At 46.9% G+C, this 16405-nt stretch overlaps 2 protein-coding genes across 9 annotated transcripts in view; one reads left to right on the top strand and one right to left on the bottom strand.

Annotated features, from left to right (window-relative positions):
- The window catches only part of SRR (serine racemase), a 28026-nt gene extending 25462 nt beyond the window's left edge, over nucleotides 1-2564 (top strand). For 7 of the 8 annotated variants that reach the window (XM_082224794.1, XM_082224797.1, XM_082224791.1 and 4 more), the window contains one exon: nucleotides 424-2561. In XM_082224794.1, coding sequence (XP_082080920.1) covers nucleotides 424-522 — 99 coding nt within the window. In that variant the 3' untranslated portion in view covers nucleotides 523-2561. Of the gene's footprint in view, nucleotides 1-423 lie in introns of all 8 variants that reach the window. The other variant, XM_082224795.1, reaches the window with a different exon arrangement.
- A 7001-nt stretch (nucleotides 2565-9565) lies between these two features.
- Nucleotides 9566-15782, bottom strand: TMEM254 (transmembrane protein 254). The gene is made up of 4 exons (XM_082225159.1): nucleotides 15606-15782; nucleotides 13454-13557; nucleotides 11608-11667; nucleotides 9566-10447 (listed from the first exon to the last, which is right to left on the bottom strand). Exons 1-4 carry the CDS (start codon nucleotides 15717-15719, stop codon nucleotides 10330-10332), a joined length of 396 nt encoding a protein of 131 aa, XP_082081285.1. The 5' UTR covers nucleotides 15720-15782; the 3' UTR covers nucleotides 9566-10329.
- Between the last annotated feature and the right edge of the window lie 623 nt (nucleotides 15783-16405).

Here is a 16405-nt window from a genome sequence, read left to right as displayed (position 1 = left end):
ATTCCTCACCAGCCCTGCCCTGTGCTTTTGCCTGAACGGAATGTCCTTTGGAACTGCAATGGCTCCCACTCACCTATGTGGAGGTGTGTGTTTGTGTGCACGCATGCCCATCCAGACACTTCTGACTTTTGCATGGTTGAAATGTAACCAGCTGCACAAAGGAAAGATTCACATCTGTTCCTCCATCAGTTTGCCTACAGCACCACCCAGCAATGGTGTGTGACCCCTAGAATGCTGCTCATGGTGGAATGTGGTATTTGGGGAGAAAAGGGTTTCCTAGAGCGATATCACTGTATGTGGGTGCTTCACACATGGCGGACCGAACCAAAGTCCAACCATTTTATAGTGGCAAAGTTTCTGCGGATGAGAAACCTGGGAATAATCCCACTGGTTTAAATGATGTTTGTTGCTGTTGTTTTGCAGGTCACCTGCATTGTAGAGACCAGAGACAAAATCCACACTGCCCAGTTAAGGAACGCCCTGCTAGACTGCTACCCAATGATGACATGGATGGAGCGGTGATGAGCCAGCCAGTTTTGAAAAGCTCCACAATCATCTTCCTTGTTTCAGTTTCAGGAAAGTTGAAGATGTTATTGTTGCTTATTTCTATAGAGCCATCACACTGTATATGGTGCTTTACAAAGAACCGGGATCGACAGGTTCCTACTATCCCAAGGGGTTTACAGTCTAAAATGGCACTGCAATCAAAAATACAATTGTGAAAGCACTGGTATGTTTAAATCCTGCAAAGTGAAAAAGTTAGGAAAGAGCAGTAGGGTTTCTCTTCTGTGTATTCTCTCAAATAAGAATGAAACACCTATCCTGTATCATGAAGATGAATAACTTACATCTTTAACTTAAGTGCTTCATAGCAGCTGCAGAGTTCCAACTGTAGTCTTTGTATTAGCTATGTATTCCCCACCCCCACCCCCCACATGACACCACCCCCAAATTGCCTTCAGGATGATATAACTGAGAAACTGTTGAGGTCCCTAGTGTTGTATAGACTCCTGTAAAATACAGCAAGTAAATTCCAGAAAGGGACTTCTCCAAGCTCGTCTTCTGTGTAGGCAATTCCTGCTCCTTATGATGATACTTCCTTCCTCATTGCTTGGCTTATTCCACATCTTCCAAGCCAGAAAACATTACTTCAGCCTTGCAATAAGTCCAAAAAAAATTACAAGTCCACAGAAATGTTTACAAGCCTGCCTACTCTATGCTGGTTATTTGTACCACCCTGACAATCCAAAAGAGGGGAGGTGAAAGAGTCCAGGATGTCCCAGTTTACAAAATCTTCTCTGGCTCAATACCTGGAGGCAACACTTGCTCACCTTAGGCCAGGGGTCAACAAGGTTTACCTTGCTTGGGCCGGTTCACTTCAGCGGAGATCCCTCTGGGGGCCGGATCGCATGCACACGCCATTTCTGGTGTCTGCATCTGCGCAGATGCGATTTCCAGGGCCGCGAAAGGGAGTCCCCGGCACCGCACTGGTTCAGCGCAGCACGCGGGGACTTGCCAAGCAGGTGGCTCAGTTTGGGGACGGCTCATGGGCCAGTTAAACGACCCCCATGGACCACTTGTGGCCCATGGGCCTTAGGCTGCCAATCCCTGCCTTAGGCGATTAGGCATGTGAGTGTTTACAAGCCTGAATTACCTGAAAGTTGGGTTTTGTTTTGTTGGCTCCCCACCCCCCCCCCACCAGCCTGTAGATCTCTACTTTGCACAGATTAAAATGTTAGTGAAAACTTCTTAGGGATGTTGTAGTACTACATGTTATCATGCTAATTTAAAAAAATAAATAAAGAAGAGAATCAAAACCTTTCTAATTATCACAATTTAAGCAAAGTGTTTTTCCCCGATTGAACACTTCCAATCCATTATTGGCATTTCATGAATTTAGTAATGGGAACCATGCTTCAGTGAATAAGTGTGTTGCGCTAAATAAACTTTTTTTATAAAAAAAAACAATGGGGGTAATTTTCTTCTTCTTATGGCTGCTATGGGGAATTCCCCAACCACAGCAGCTATGTCATAACCACTGATGTGGATGGAACAAAGTGGGACAAGCATACAGGAAAAGTGCAATACCCTGGTTGTGTGGAAAGTCAATTGCTGTTATGCTTGTAGCTTACAGGGGAAGAGCTATGATTTATTAGCACTAGGAACCATCTGTCTGGAAGCAGCCCAAGACTGTAAATCAGATCAGCTGATTAATAGCCATTCAACCTACAAGTCACAGCTATAATCTTTGCAAACCATTTTTCCTCCTGTTCAATCCAAATAGTTACAAAAAGTGAGGTGGGGTATAGAAGCTTGAATCACATAGCAATTGTTCGTGATACTTTGGGGAGGCCTCATACTTTAACCTAGAAGGTTAAGTAATAAAAGATGGCACCCACTGAGTTCATAATTCATTTCTGTATCACTTGCGATTGTTTACATTATTTCTTGCTCTCCTGTAGGTCAATAGTATTTCCATTTTACAGATGGAAAACTGAGGCTGGTTGATTGGGACTTGATGAATACCATCCAGAGAATCTATGGGCAAGCTATTAGATTTGGACTCCAGTAGTCCATGAATGAGGGACGCGGGTGGTGCTGTGGGTAAAAGCCTCAGCGCCTAGGGCTTGCCGATCGAAAGGTCGGCGGTTCGAATCCCCGCGGCGGGGTGCGCTCCCGTTGTTCGGTCCCAGCGCCTGCCAACCTAGCAGTTCGAAAGCACCCTCGGGTGCAAGTAGATAAATAGGGACCGCTTACTAGCGGGAAGGTAAACGGCGTTTCCGTGTGCGGCTCTGGCTCGCCAGAGCAGCGATGTCACGCTGGCCACGTGACCCGGAAGTGTCTCCGGACAGCGCTGGCCCCCGGCCTCTTGAGTGAGATGGGCGCACAACCCCAGAGTCTGTCAAGACTGGCCCGTACGGGCAGGGGTACCTTTACCTTTAGTCCATGAATTATTTTTAAAAACAGGCATCTTAATTGCGAATTATTCTAATTGCTAAAGTTGGTCCCTCCTTTAAACACCAAGGAAATCAAAGGTGTGCTAAAGAAGGAAAATGTGATTGCAGGGAAGCTAAAGGAATTAGTTGTTTCTGTCTTTACCGTGGGAAATGCAAAGCGGATCCCTATGCCTGAACTTTCTGTGGGACTGAGGCAAACAGTTTCAACAAGAGATTAGATTCTGAGGCTTAATGGCAGATTAAAATGACCAGATTACTAGGCACAGATAGTATCCACTGAAGAAGCTTCTGTAAAGTAAGTCCTGTCTCACGTTTTAAGAGGTCTTTGAGAGTGTAAGTAAGCATGTGTATGGGGATAATCACAGGGGACACAGCATTGTGTACATGGACTTTCAAAAAGCCGTTGATACAGGGTGTATCCAGCACTTCATGCAACAGGTTCCACTTGCAGAACAGACTTCTTCTCCACCTCCTCTTATAATAGTAGCATCTGGTGTATTCCAGTGAGGCTGATGCGTGAGAAAGGGCTCTTGCATGGATGGGACAGTATGCAGGACTAGATAAGCCTTTGGTCTGATCCATTGGGACTCTTATGTTTGCATGCCGCCGCCACCAACTTTAAGCATTATATTAACTAAGGAGCTCAATTTGATTAATGGGAAGTGGGACCACAAGACTGGATCTTCCCGACGTGGCACGCATTTCTGGCCCTGCTCTTTGGCCACATGTTGAACGCAGACTCTTGTAGTGAAGGGACAGGGTACCCAAACCTAACTGTGTAGTCACCCCAACTAGGCCCCAAGACTTCCCAAATTCTTTCTCTGAGGATTCGGCAGCTAAAATGCATTAGCTAGAGCTGTATTTCTTTCTTTGAGGATGCAAACTTAAAATATGCATTAGCTTTTGCTGTATAACACAAAGTAGCTGAATGAACAAAGCCTTCTCCTCTTATCAGTACATGAAGGCGTAAAAGATGGCCTTGTCAGTGGTGCATCCAACTTATCTTACCAGGTTGCAACTATCCTGGCGCACTGGCGCACAGACCCCGGGAATGGCACCAGGAGTACAGAAACAATTTCTATTCATCATGAATGGAGATTGTTTCTGCAATCTTACATGCACAAGCTCATGAGGCTGGATTCCGGGGGGGACGGGGGACCTAAAGAGAATATAGGCTGCCTGTTTCTACTCTTAAAGTGCTTCTTGCTGTGGTTGACCACGCAAGTGCCTTTCTGCTGCCTGGGAAGCAGAGATAAAAAACTGTTTCTCTGAACCATCCTGTGTTTGGCTCCTCTCTCCCTCCCTCCCCGGGAGCAATGCTCATCCTACCCATGGGAAAGGCCTGAAAGGCTACAGTCGGAATCCTGATTGTGCACAGTATCTACGCACATTTCCCCAGGTGTTTGAATTATAGCCATTGAAGGGTGATGGCCAGCAGCACAAGCCTGCTGGGATAGCTCAGTCAGTAGAGCATGAGGCTCTGAAACTCGAGGCTGTGGGTTTGAGCCCCACGTTGGGCAAATGATTCCTGAAACTGCAGGGGTTTGGACTTCCAAACTCTACAATTCTATGTATATGTACCCTTATCACTTGGGAGTCAGTGGGGCTTGTGATGAGAGAATATGGGAAGCCAAACGGAATGCTGTTTTATGAAGAACACAATAACCTTTCTTTCTTTCTTTCTGAGGGAAGTTCTCACTTTGAGGTTGGCAAACATTGATGCAAACAACTGAAAAAAGATTAGAACTTTGCTTAGTTGGCATTGTTAAGTGAGAGCTCCTCCTGCTGGCCTTTCTGTGAACATGATCATAGTGATCAGGGTTGTAGATTAAGGCCGTCGTGCTTCCAGTCTACCAGTTCAGACTTAGCTCTCTACTTATTTTATTTTTTACTTTTTTCTCACACTGCTAGGTGTTGTTGCTGTTGCTGCAGTTGCTTCCAGTTACTAGTTGTATTTCATTATAACGACACCTGTAGCATGCTAGCTAAGAGAGCAAGCTAAAAATCAGAAAGCCCCAGGTTTGACTGTTGCCTCTCTCATGCATTCACCGGGTGACCTTTGGCAATCCACTTTCTGCACCCCCCACATCTGCAGCATGGGGGATAATAATACTGATTTCCATTACAGGGCTGTTAAAGTTTACAACAATATAACGCTCATTTGAGCACTTGAAAGCGCTATGCAAATGTTAAGGATTAGTCCATTGTTTTTCAAATGGTTATGAGATGCCTTTAAATGCTGTAAAATGAATGGTAACGTTACAGGATTCGAGCATGTGAAATCTTCCTGCACACAGTGTCTATGTGCAATACTTGGTGATCAAAATAAAGGTGGGGAAATACAGGAAGAAGGCTGGAAACAATGACAAAATGTCTTTATTGGAAAGAAAGCTGCAACACTCCCCAGCCACCAATTTAACCAACTAAATTGTATTGGAAATCTTCTGGGTGTTTCAGTAACATTATGTTCCTGCCCTAATCTCCATTGATTATTCTTTATTACCACACTGCAACACCCGTAATCTTGTCTCTGGCTTAATGCAAGCAGACTAGAACCAAGAAGTCCAGGATTTTGATAAATGCAGTGGAACCTCGGGTTTTGTACCATCCTCCTTATGAACGCTTTGGGTAACGAGCTCCACTAACCTGGAAGTAGGTTTCCTGGTAGCAAACTTTGCCCCGGGATATGAGTGGAAGTTGCACAGCAGCAGCAGCGGGAGGCCCCATTAGCGAAAGCACGCCTCAGGTTAAGAACGGTTTTGGGTTAAGAATGGATCTCCAGAACGAATTAAGTTCGTAACCAGAGGTACCACTGTGTATGGGTGGGGAGCCTATATTTGCCTACGGTTCCTCACACCTCATGGAATGCAAGTCTAAAATTACCATATTGGTCTCAATATAAGCCTCACTTTTTTCCCAAATTCTGACCGTGAAAAGTTAAAGTGCGGCTCATATTCGCAACCTTATGGTATGTAGCTAGGAGCGTGGGGCAAACAGCGCCAGGAACACGGCAAAGCAGCACCCGCCACATGCGTAGTCCCCCATCCTCTCCCCCAAGGCTGGAAAGGGAGAGAGCGCCCCCAGTATGCAGCCAGGAACACAACGGTTTATATTCGGGTATTTCTTTTTTTCTCTTGCCCCCCCCCCCAATTTTTAAGGTGCGGCTTATATTCGAGACAATACGATATCCTCTGGCATTCCTGAATGGCATTTGAATCTATCTGCTGTTGGAGGGAGGAGACTGAAAAGGTCCTACGTGCACTTGGCCTCCTCAATTTTCGGCTTAATATGTATCCACATCTACATGGAAATTTTGTGCCAATTAGAACAGGTACAGCAGGAAGTTCTCCTGTCACCCGCCTCCTCAACTGGCATGACAAGCAGTTCCCAGGGGTGGGGCATGGTGAAAGATAGAGGAGCACGTGGATGGGAACAGCTGCCAATGCCTTGTCTTCTACAGTATTGAGAAATGACAAGATCTCTTTCCTAGTGGGCAAAGTGAGAGGGGAAACCTCCACAGGCGAGTCCCTTCGGCCTATTATCTCGGGGAAGAAACTGGCATGCCAGGAGCTGATGAGGAGTTCCATGAAAGTTCAGTGACCAGCCTAATCAGATTTCGTGCAAATAATGGGTAAATGCGGAAACATGTCCTTTGCCTCAGCTAACAAAATGGCTTGCGCTGTTCCTGCTATCTACCCAAGTATCATCCTGCATATAATATTAAACCTTTTAATATGCATATTGCAAAATGTATGAAATGAATTCCTGCAGGCAGCTGAAAAAGGTGGCAACAACTTTCCTGTGCTGGTGCTGAGAGACTATGACATTCTGTTCCCAGAAGTTTATCTATATTGACCTCTTCCCTCCCACTTTTTCACAAGCAAGTCAAGCCACATTTTTTCAGAGGACTTTCAAATATTTCGTTAGTCTGGTTTCCAAACATCTTTACTGCTATTTTTAATGCCTGTTGTGTGTGTTGTTAACCCTTTCTTTTCTTTTTTACACTTAATGTTGGCTTGAGAGATTGTCCTTTACAGGGCTACTGTGAAACTCCATATATAAACTGTCTGGGCATTCCAATGTGGACAATATGTTCTCAGGCCAGTTGCAAGCAAAGACAGATTCCTGCATATTCTCCAGCAAGGGCAATGCAAAGTTTTGTCACATCACCCTTTGCCAACCCTCTGGGGGCAATATGCCAATGGTGGGTATGGACAAAAGTGGATGCGACCACCCTACACTGTCACACATGCACTCACACAAACAGCTCCCCCCCCCCATTCCTAGTCAAAAATCAATGCAGTCTTAGGGGAAGGGAAAGATTTGCTTGAGAGATCAGGGCAGATCTGTCTATACCCACTCTATAGGGTAGGGATGAGGATGTCTAATTCCCAATTTGGCAAATGGGCAAGGGTTACATTCTGCCTCAAGTCATACACTACAATGAGAGTAATCCAAAATGGTTGCACCTGCTTTGGCATGCCATTTGTTCTTAACACATCTGTAGTGTGAACAATGCAATGCACACTTGTACAAATTATCTGGTGGTGTTCCTGCCCAAGTGCATTTCCTCACCAACTCCTTAGCATTCCTGCTTCAAACAAAGGGAACTGAGGAAAGAACCCGATACGATGACACACAAAAGCAGGTATTGTTGAGTCAACCCTTTCATCCTATTAAGGCCTGGTTATTGTTCAAAATTTCCTAGAAGGTGGTTGGGAAAACCCAGGCTGCATTAGGAATCCTCAGAGGCAGTGGCGTAGCGTGGGGGGTGCCAGGGGTGCCGGCCGCACCGGGCGCAACATCTGGGGGGGGGGCGCGCTCGCTGCCTCCGGAGTCGCCGAAGAGCCTCGGGCGCAGGCTGTAGCGGAGCCGCATGTCTCGCGGAACCGCTGAGCTGTGCGCGCGTCCGGGCTGAAGGCGCGGCTCTCAGCGCTCGCCGCGGAGGACGCGCCAGGCAGCCCCTCTTCACAGCCCCGCCTCCGCCGGTGCTGCTGCAGCTGCTGGGCAGTTGCATTTTCCTCGCCTCTCTGCCCCCCTCCTCCTCCGGGCAAGCGGCGTCGTTTGGGCGGCAGCGCCAGCGGCAACTCGCGGGTTAGGGGGGGCGCAAATTACTTGCCTTGCCCCTGGTTAGGGGGCGCAAATTACTTGCGTTGCCCCAGGTGCTGAGAACTCACGCTACGCCGCTGCTCAGAGGGCCCTATACTTTGTGTTTTGGCACCCCTGCTTTAAGGATGTGAAACCACCACAGCACCCTTTGTAACAATTTCAGGGCACGCATTATATTTTAGAAAGAATTATTAGCTTTATTCAAGGCCAGCAGTGAGACAGCTCTCGGAAATTATCAGCTCAAAATGCAGCATTATACCAATTAAGCACCCTGTCTTAGGACACATTTTTATCACAAAATGCAACAGTCAAACAGCTCACCATGTTTCCCTTCAAGTATTAACAGTATAAAGAACAGCAAAAGCTACCTTTAATGAGCAGCAGTGTTCTTAAGAGCTGCCTAAAAATAAATCCAAATGAGACACAGAGTTTGAAAGACATTATAGGGCATTTCAGCAGAAATCATCAAGAGAATTAAAAGTCCAAACCAAAGGCAAGAACTATGGTCTAATGTGGCAGAGAGTCCTAACCTTTATATATTTGCTCAGGCACAGAATCAGCGGACCTGTCTCCTGCACCAACATAACAATGGCATGCACTACAGTAAAAGTGCACTGCACTAATACAAAATGCTAAAAAGTTGGTGGGGTGGAGGGGTTTATTCAAGATCTGTGCTGGTGCCCTTTGCTTCTCACCTTCATCCTGCCCCTGAGCTTATACTAGTGAAAAGTCTCTCTAGAGAGGGTAAAATCTTGTAAACCACTTCACCCTGCCAAGCAATGCCATGCCAGGGGAAAACTGCACCAGTAATTTTCCTTTCTCAGATCTGGGTGGTGGCATTGCATAACATGTAGGTACTAAACATGTACATACTAAACAGATACTAAACACATTGGCCAACACATCTATGAATTAGACACCCACTCAAAGCTTTCTCTCAAGATTGAAACTAGTAGGCCTGCTTTGATGTATTTCTTGGGGGGCATCTCCCCTAAAGAATTTAAGGCATGTAATATAAAACTACCTTTTAAAGGCAGGTTGGATCTCTGAGAAATAAAACTGCCCCAGTGGGGTTTCTTGGTCTTGACTGCAGTTCTTATGTGGTCACAGCTTTCTCTCTCACAGCCTTTTGCACTTCAAGAAAAGCTTGCGCCATGCCTAAGAGTTTAGTGCCACGGTTATTAACTAAAGTGCTTTGCAATGCATGAAGGTTGTTAAGAGAGCACCAAGAAAACATAAGAGCAAAACCTGCTGGTAGACCATTATAAATCAGAGGGGTGGTGGCAGAGTTTGTGGAGAAAGACTGCAAGATGTTCAGGATGCAATGCTGACCGCATCTACCGGCAGATAAACCCCTTTAAACTCTGGGTGGGAAGGTGGGTGAGAAATAGAAGGGGTTTATTTCTCAAGAAAGGGGAAGAAAAGTTAACCAAGCCACCTGCTAAAACTGGAAGCCCAACAAGGATAATCTGTACTGTTGCACATTATTTTTAATAGTTATTATTATTATTATTATTATTATTATTATTATTATTATTAAGCACAGCTAAAAGTACTAATGGAGTAGCATTAGCCCTCTTGGTCTATGGTGCAAATGAAAATGCCACCTTGCCTCCCAGTCACAGCTACACCCTGGACACAGTGTGGCTGCATGTAGAGCTCAGTGCTCACAGACCTGCTTAATCTGCAATCCTTACCTGTAAAAAGGGTGGCGGGGGAGGGGAGAAAGAGGCTCATAAATGAAGGGGACTATCCATACATTCACTTATAGAGGACAATCCAGCCATGGATGCAGGCAAAACCAGGGGAGCAACAGACAGGTGCAAGTTGGGCCCAAAGGAAGATGCCTCACCACACTTCTATACAGCTCAGTTTATGAATAAGGCTACTGTTAGACCTGAGAAGTAGAGGCTATAGGTTGCTCTGTGCTTGCTCTGTTTGTCGCCCCTATTTTAAATTGGTCCTATGCAGATATCTTGTGAGTGTTGGCATTTTGGTCCTGACCATTAAGAACTGGATTTATTTCCTTGATCTAAAAAGAAAGGCTCCATCCCCCATTTTCACAAGGTAGTTTCCTCGCTTTGCCCACAGCTGCAAAACCTGCAGAGGAGACGTCTGAAAGAAATTTCTCTTTCCAAGTGAAAGAGAAGATTGCCACACTTTTGAACACACAAAAAACGTTTAGGAATACACCCATCCCTCTCGCTGAAAAATATACCCCAAAGCTAGAATGTGTTGGAACCTTCTCTTCTGGCTGAATCCTTCACCAACTTTTCTTCTGGGGGTTGTAGGTCAACAAAAAGTAGAGAGATCCTATTCCAAAGAAAAATGTTTGAACCAACCACAAACGCTGAGTTGAAGGGTCTGTGATGCCTTTCATCCTGCAGTGAAGAGACAGACAGATAAAGCCTGACATTTCTGCATGAATTACCTAAAATCCAAGTTAAGTAGATAGATGTCTATTTTGCCCTCAGCTGCTTGGAGGATGGGCGGAAACTGAAGTTGGGCTGTCATCCACATCCCTGCTCCCTCACCAGAAGCCTTCAGGGAACTTTCCAGAGTGGCATGTGATACACCAGTGAAGGAAAGATATCAGCAATGCAGTCACTAGTTCCAGATAACCTCCAAACAGGGTTTTGAATCCAAGTGCATATATCTGGGATTTAGAACCATCATATTGTTACTCTTCTACTGGCACTCACACAGACCAGCCTACTTACACAGTCACTGGCTCCTTCTTGTGCTTCTTTTATGTTCTTTTATTTTGCTTACTTCATTTATACATCCCAGAGCAATTAACAATACAAAATCATCAACAATAAAGGCATATATAAACACAATGCAGATAAGGGCCAGGATAAAATTAAAAGGCTGGTCTGATTAAAAGGATTCTTAGAAGAGGAAGGTCTTTAAGAGGTGCCTAAAAGACAATAGACAGAGTTCTCAGGGATAGGTTCCACCAAAATTTAAGGTCCAGTTCCCGCATTATACGGAGCAGATCTCCTGATGAGATGGTATCTGCAAGAGGCCCTCTCCTGCAGAATGCAACCATAAGTTGTATATATAAGGTGCAAGACAGCCTTTTAGGTATCCTGGTCCTCAGATTTATAAGGCTTTGTAAACTAGTGCCAGCGCCTTTATTATTATTATTTAAGAAACCTGACAAAAGGATCAGGGTAAGTTCACCTGCCACAGCTAGGTTGGGTTCCAATGCACACAGCACACCTCATTGGTTCAATGTTGGAAAGCACTGGTTGCTTTTTAAAAAGCAAATTCAACGACAGCTCCGAAGTCGGTTCTTGACAGAATTTACTTTAGACCCAATCCTTGCAGATAAGTTGTGAAGATTATTAAAACCTGTGTGTCATTTCCATACCACTTCAGGCTGTGAGAGGGAGTGCTCATGCATTTCCCCATATCCATACCCAGGAAACCAGCTCACAAGCCCAGACACAGCTTTGCCGTGCTATCTGCTGTTTAGGAGAGGGCAGAGGGAGGTGGAGGTAGAAGAGAGACCCAAAATAAAATAAAAATAGCTTACTTGCATAGCTTGAGGGCATATAATGCTTCCCCGATGTGGATTAACCAGGTAATTAAATATCTGAAAGGAAGGAAAATAACACCATTTGTAACTGGCGTAAATTAAAGCAAGATAAGGGTTAGCCCAAAACATTTAGGTATTCCCAGGGGGAAAGCCAAACACATTCCCAATCACCAGCTAATTAACAGGGGACACAACCCTGTTATTTCTCATGCAAGCCCTTGTGAAATGGACAGGAGTTCACTGAAGCAATGCAAATATGCTTTGTGCAATGCCTGTTCATTTCGGTAAGCATGGCTTGTGCAAGAGAAACACACAACAGGTGCAGGAATGGGGTTTTCAAAAAGCAGGCAATCATTCTGCCCTGCCCTTTACATTAATGGGCATATTTCTAATAACAAGTTATGCATAGCCTAAACCGGACCAGAAACACTACACAGTCCGAGTGGAGTAAGGCATGTATGGAGCTGCTCTTTAACCCATAGCTGTCAACCGTCCCTTATTTGGCGGGAAACTCCCTTATCCCAGCGCTGTGTCCCGCTGCTGTCCCTTATTGATGATGTCCCTTAAATTTTCCGGGTTTCATGCTCGGCCGGCTCGGGAGGGAAGCAGTGGCTCGGGATCCTCCGCCTCGAGAGAGCGAGCACACGAGCTGCCGTGTCTTTGTCTCTCCCTTTCCCCCCTCAGGGGCACATTGTGAGGAGACGGGTGGCGGCGGGCGGGCAGGCAGCCCCTCTTGCGAGACTTCTGCCACGCTGCCTGGGGAAGCCGGAGGCGGCAGCGGTGGCTGCGGCTGAGGAGGCAGCCTGAGGGAGGAGGAAGAGGAGGGGATGGGGAGGGACACAGAAGGGCGGCACTTCAGCCGCCGCGCCGCAACTGCTTCATGCCGGGCTCACGGGCGGCATGGGCGAGAGTCTCCCTCCCTCCCTTTCAGGCAGGGAAGGGCTGATGGAACTCCTCGCCCCAGGACGACGGCAGCCCCAACGTGCTGCTTAGCATACCCTCCAACCAGTGCAGTGATTTCCCCCTCTGCATCCCTTTCATAACTCTATTTTTATAAATCATTTGTCCATCCATAGTTCAAATTTTTACTACAAGTTTTCTGTCAATCTTACAGATGTATGTAACTCTTTACAACAGCTTTTCAAATAAATCATAAACTTTCCCCATTCTTTATTAAAGAGGTCCTCTTTCTGGTTTCTAATTCTGCCTGTAAGCTTTGCCATCTCGACGTCGTTCATCAGTTTTGTCTGCCACTCTTCTTTGGTGGGAGTTGTAGACCCTTAGGATCATCTAGTCCAACCCCCTGTAAACACAGTCAGTCGCAGCCAAAGCAGCATGGCTCCATGAGTGTGGGATTTCTGTATAAGCTAAGCCAAAATCCCTTATTTGGGCTGCTGATCCCTTATTTTCGAGGCTGCTGGTCCCTTATTTTCAAATCTGTAAGTTGACAGCTATGCTTTAACCCAGGTGACAAAAGTGCTCAGGGGAGATAATTATGGGCTGGAAAACTACCAGAGGAAGAGGAACAAAGGCTAGACAGCCTGTCCCGATCCACGCTTCACATGTGTGTCAGACTGGTTTTTACAATTTAAAAGGAAGGAAGAGAAAAGAATGAGGCCCTGGGTCCATTGTTAGAAACTCTACAGTTCTATGACTCTATAATCTCAAATACATTGCTTGACTGTAGCTTGCTCTTACATTTCACTTGTCCCTCACAAAATGCAAGGAGAAACATACATTTGGCTGCATATTATATTACTCACCCTCCCACCCACCCCCAAAGTCCCCACTGTTGGGTGAGCAGAAGGAATGTAAACAGGTAGAAGATGAGAATTCAGCTTACCCGATATCGAGAAGAGTTTTATGGTTTTCCACCAAATATTTAGTGAAGGTGCCTAATGGTCCCAGACGGTCATAGGGGATTGTTGAGGGTGAAAAGACTGCCCACTGAGGTGTGCGGAGGGGGAGGGGAGAAAGAGATACACATTTAAGTAAGCATACAGGAGGTATTGTTTTATTTACTTCAGCTATACCACTTAATATTCCAAATTCCTATGCGGCATAGAGTGGTACCTCTGGTTACGTACTTAATTTGTTCCGGAGGTCCATTCTTAACCTGAAGCACCACTATAGCTAATGGGGCCTCCTGCTGCTGCTGCACCACCGGAGCACAATTTCTGTTCTCATCCTGAAGCAAAGTTCTTAACCCAAGGTAATATTTCTGGGTTAGCGGAGTCTGTAACCTGAGACGTATTTAACCTGAAGCATATGTAACCCGAGGTACCACTGTATATACGTGTCAACATAACCCATCATCCTGCAACATCAGAATTCACAACTTCTGTGTTTATCCCCCAGTATCCCACAGCGGGTGGCGCTGTGGGTAAAAGCCTCAGCGCCTAGGACTTGCCGATCGAAAGGTCGGCGGTTCGAATCCCCGCGGCGGGGTGCGCTCCCGTCGTTCGGTCCCAGCGCCTGCCAACCTAGCAGTTCGAAAGCACCCTCGGGTGCAAGTAGATAAATAGGTACCGCTTACTAGCGGGAAGGTAAACGGCGTTTCCGTGTGCGGCTCTGGCTCACCAGAGCAGCGATGTCACGCTGGCCACGTGACCCGGAAGTGTCTCCGGACAGCGCCGGCCCCCGGCCTCTTGAGTGAGATGGGCGCACAACCCTAGAGTCTGTCAAGACTGGCCCGTACGGGCAGGGGTACCTTTACCTTTACCTTTATCCATACATAATATATGAATTTCGGGGACATCAATACAATGTGGCACAATCCAGAAATTAGCAGCCATTTGACCAGGGGTAGGCAACCGAAGGCCCGTGGGCCAGATCCAGCCCAATCGCCTTCTCAATCTGACCCACAGACGGTCCAGGATTCAGTGTGTTTTTACATGAGTAGAATGTGTCCTTTTATTTAAAATACATCTCTGGGTTATTTGTGGGGCCTGCCTGGTGCTTTTACCTGAGTAGAATGTGTGCTTTTATTTAACATGCATCTCTGGGTTATTTGTGGGGAATAGGAATTTGTTCATTCCCCCCTCCAAAAAAAATATAGTCCAGCCCACCACATGGTCTGAGGGATGGTGGACCGGCCCACAGCTGAAAAAGTAGCTGACCCTTGCATTTTACAATGCAGGGTGTGAAGGACCCTGAAACACTGGACTTAAGGAAGAAAGCCCACAACTGATGAGATATCGGTTTAGAGCCCCCTAAAAAAATAAATCACAATTATCATATAATGTACTTCCAGAATAAACCTCACCAGTACAGTGTGTGCTATGCATTAAAGCCGGCTGTCTTCATGAAATACACTAAAAGTGCACTACGGCGGAAAACATATTTATACTGGACTCCAATCAGGGATTCCGCTCCCAAAAACCTTTGAGTGGGGGGGGGGGGAGAAGCAGAAACAAGAAAAATGGCCTCTATTTCAGAGCAGCAGAAAATAACTCAAGATTCTGGGGTTTGTTTTGTTTTTCCCCAACCCATTCATTTCAGTGGAAGAGTTTAAACACCTACCCTGTGCCCAGTTGCAGTGGAGTAATGCCCACTGAACTCAATGGGGCGCCCTTCTGAATACTGTAAATTCTCCCCATGAAATAAATATGACTTTAAAAAAAAACCACGCTTGATTTGGGCGGGCTCATCCCTAACATCTTCAAAGCTAAGTACGGTACATAGGGATCCCCTCCAAGCCTTCCCATCTCTGGCTCCCACGGCAAGAGAGACAGAGCTCAGCCCGTGGAGGACGAAGACTTTAACCTCCAGGTCGCGCGTTCGAGTCTCGTCGGGCAAAATGTTCCGGGTTGGACTATGATCCTAGCTGTCAACGTTTCCCTTTTTAAAAGGGAAATTCCCTTATTCCGAATAGGATTCCTCGCGAGAAAAGGGAAAAGTTGGCAGCTATGACTATGATCCCCGCACGCGTCCCCCCCCCGTGCCTTTTGGAGCACCAGGTGCCCCGGGAGCCTCCAGGGAGGCTGCGCTCTCACCCCGTAGTAGATCAGGCCGACCAAGATCGCCACCATTACGAACAGGTTGGAGCGTCGGAAGTAATCGGCGCGGTGCTCGGCCTGGGAGTCCATCGAGCCCGCCACCCTCCTCATCTCTTCGGCGATCGGATCTGTTCCCGCCGCCTCTTGCGAGCAGCCCCAAGCAAGCGCTCCGGAGGGGCGTGGCGACGGCGCCGTATTTGCATACGCCGCCCGCGTCACAGAGAGGGCCCTGTTGTGACGCTCAGCGCAGGCGCGGGCAGGAAGAGGGTTGGATTAGGAGGGACACGCGGGACTCACTGCCGCGGGCTCCGCGCTGCTGCCTGCTGCTTTTCTCCTCTCGCGTATCTCGGGCAACCGCGAGTGCGAGGCTTTGTGGCAAACTGCTGGCGGCAATTCGCACAATTGGAGAGTTGGAAGAGGTCCCCAAGGGTCATCTAGTCCAACCCCGCCTGCAGTGCAGGAATCCCGCCGAAAGTACTGACCCATTGTGCCACAATTCAGCACAGTGACAAGCGAGACAAGAGGGGGAATCGTAGAATCGTACAGTTGGAAGGGACCCTGATGATCATCTAGCCCCCCACCCCCGCAGAGCAGGAATCTTGCCCAGCGTGGGGCTCGGACCCACGACCCTCAGATTAAGAGTCCCATGCGCTACCAGCTGACCGGCCCGTGGTGGTGCAATAGTGCCATGCGCACCTCATTCACACAAAATCACCACCACTCATTCGCCTTTCTGGAGTTTGCACACTCACTGAGTCCCCATCCCTAATGTGCTGATTGTCTGCTCTTCTTGCCTT

Source organism: Podarcis vaucheri (assembly GCF_965113315.1).
Source record: "Podarcis vaucheri genome assembly, chromosome: 5".
Lineage (NCBI taxonomy): Eukaryota > Metazoa > Chordata > Lepidosauria > Squamata > Lacertidae > Podarcis > Podarcis vaucheri.
This window is presented reverse-complemented; position numbering and strand designations above follow the sequence as displayed.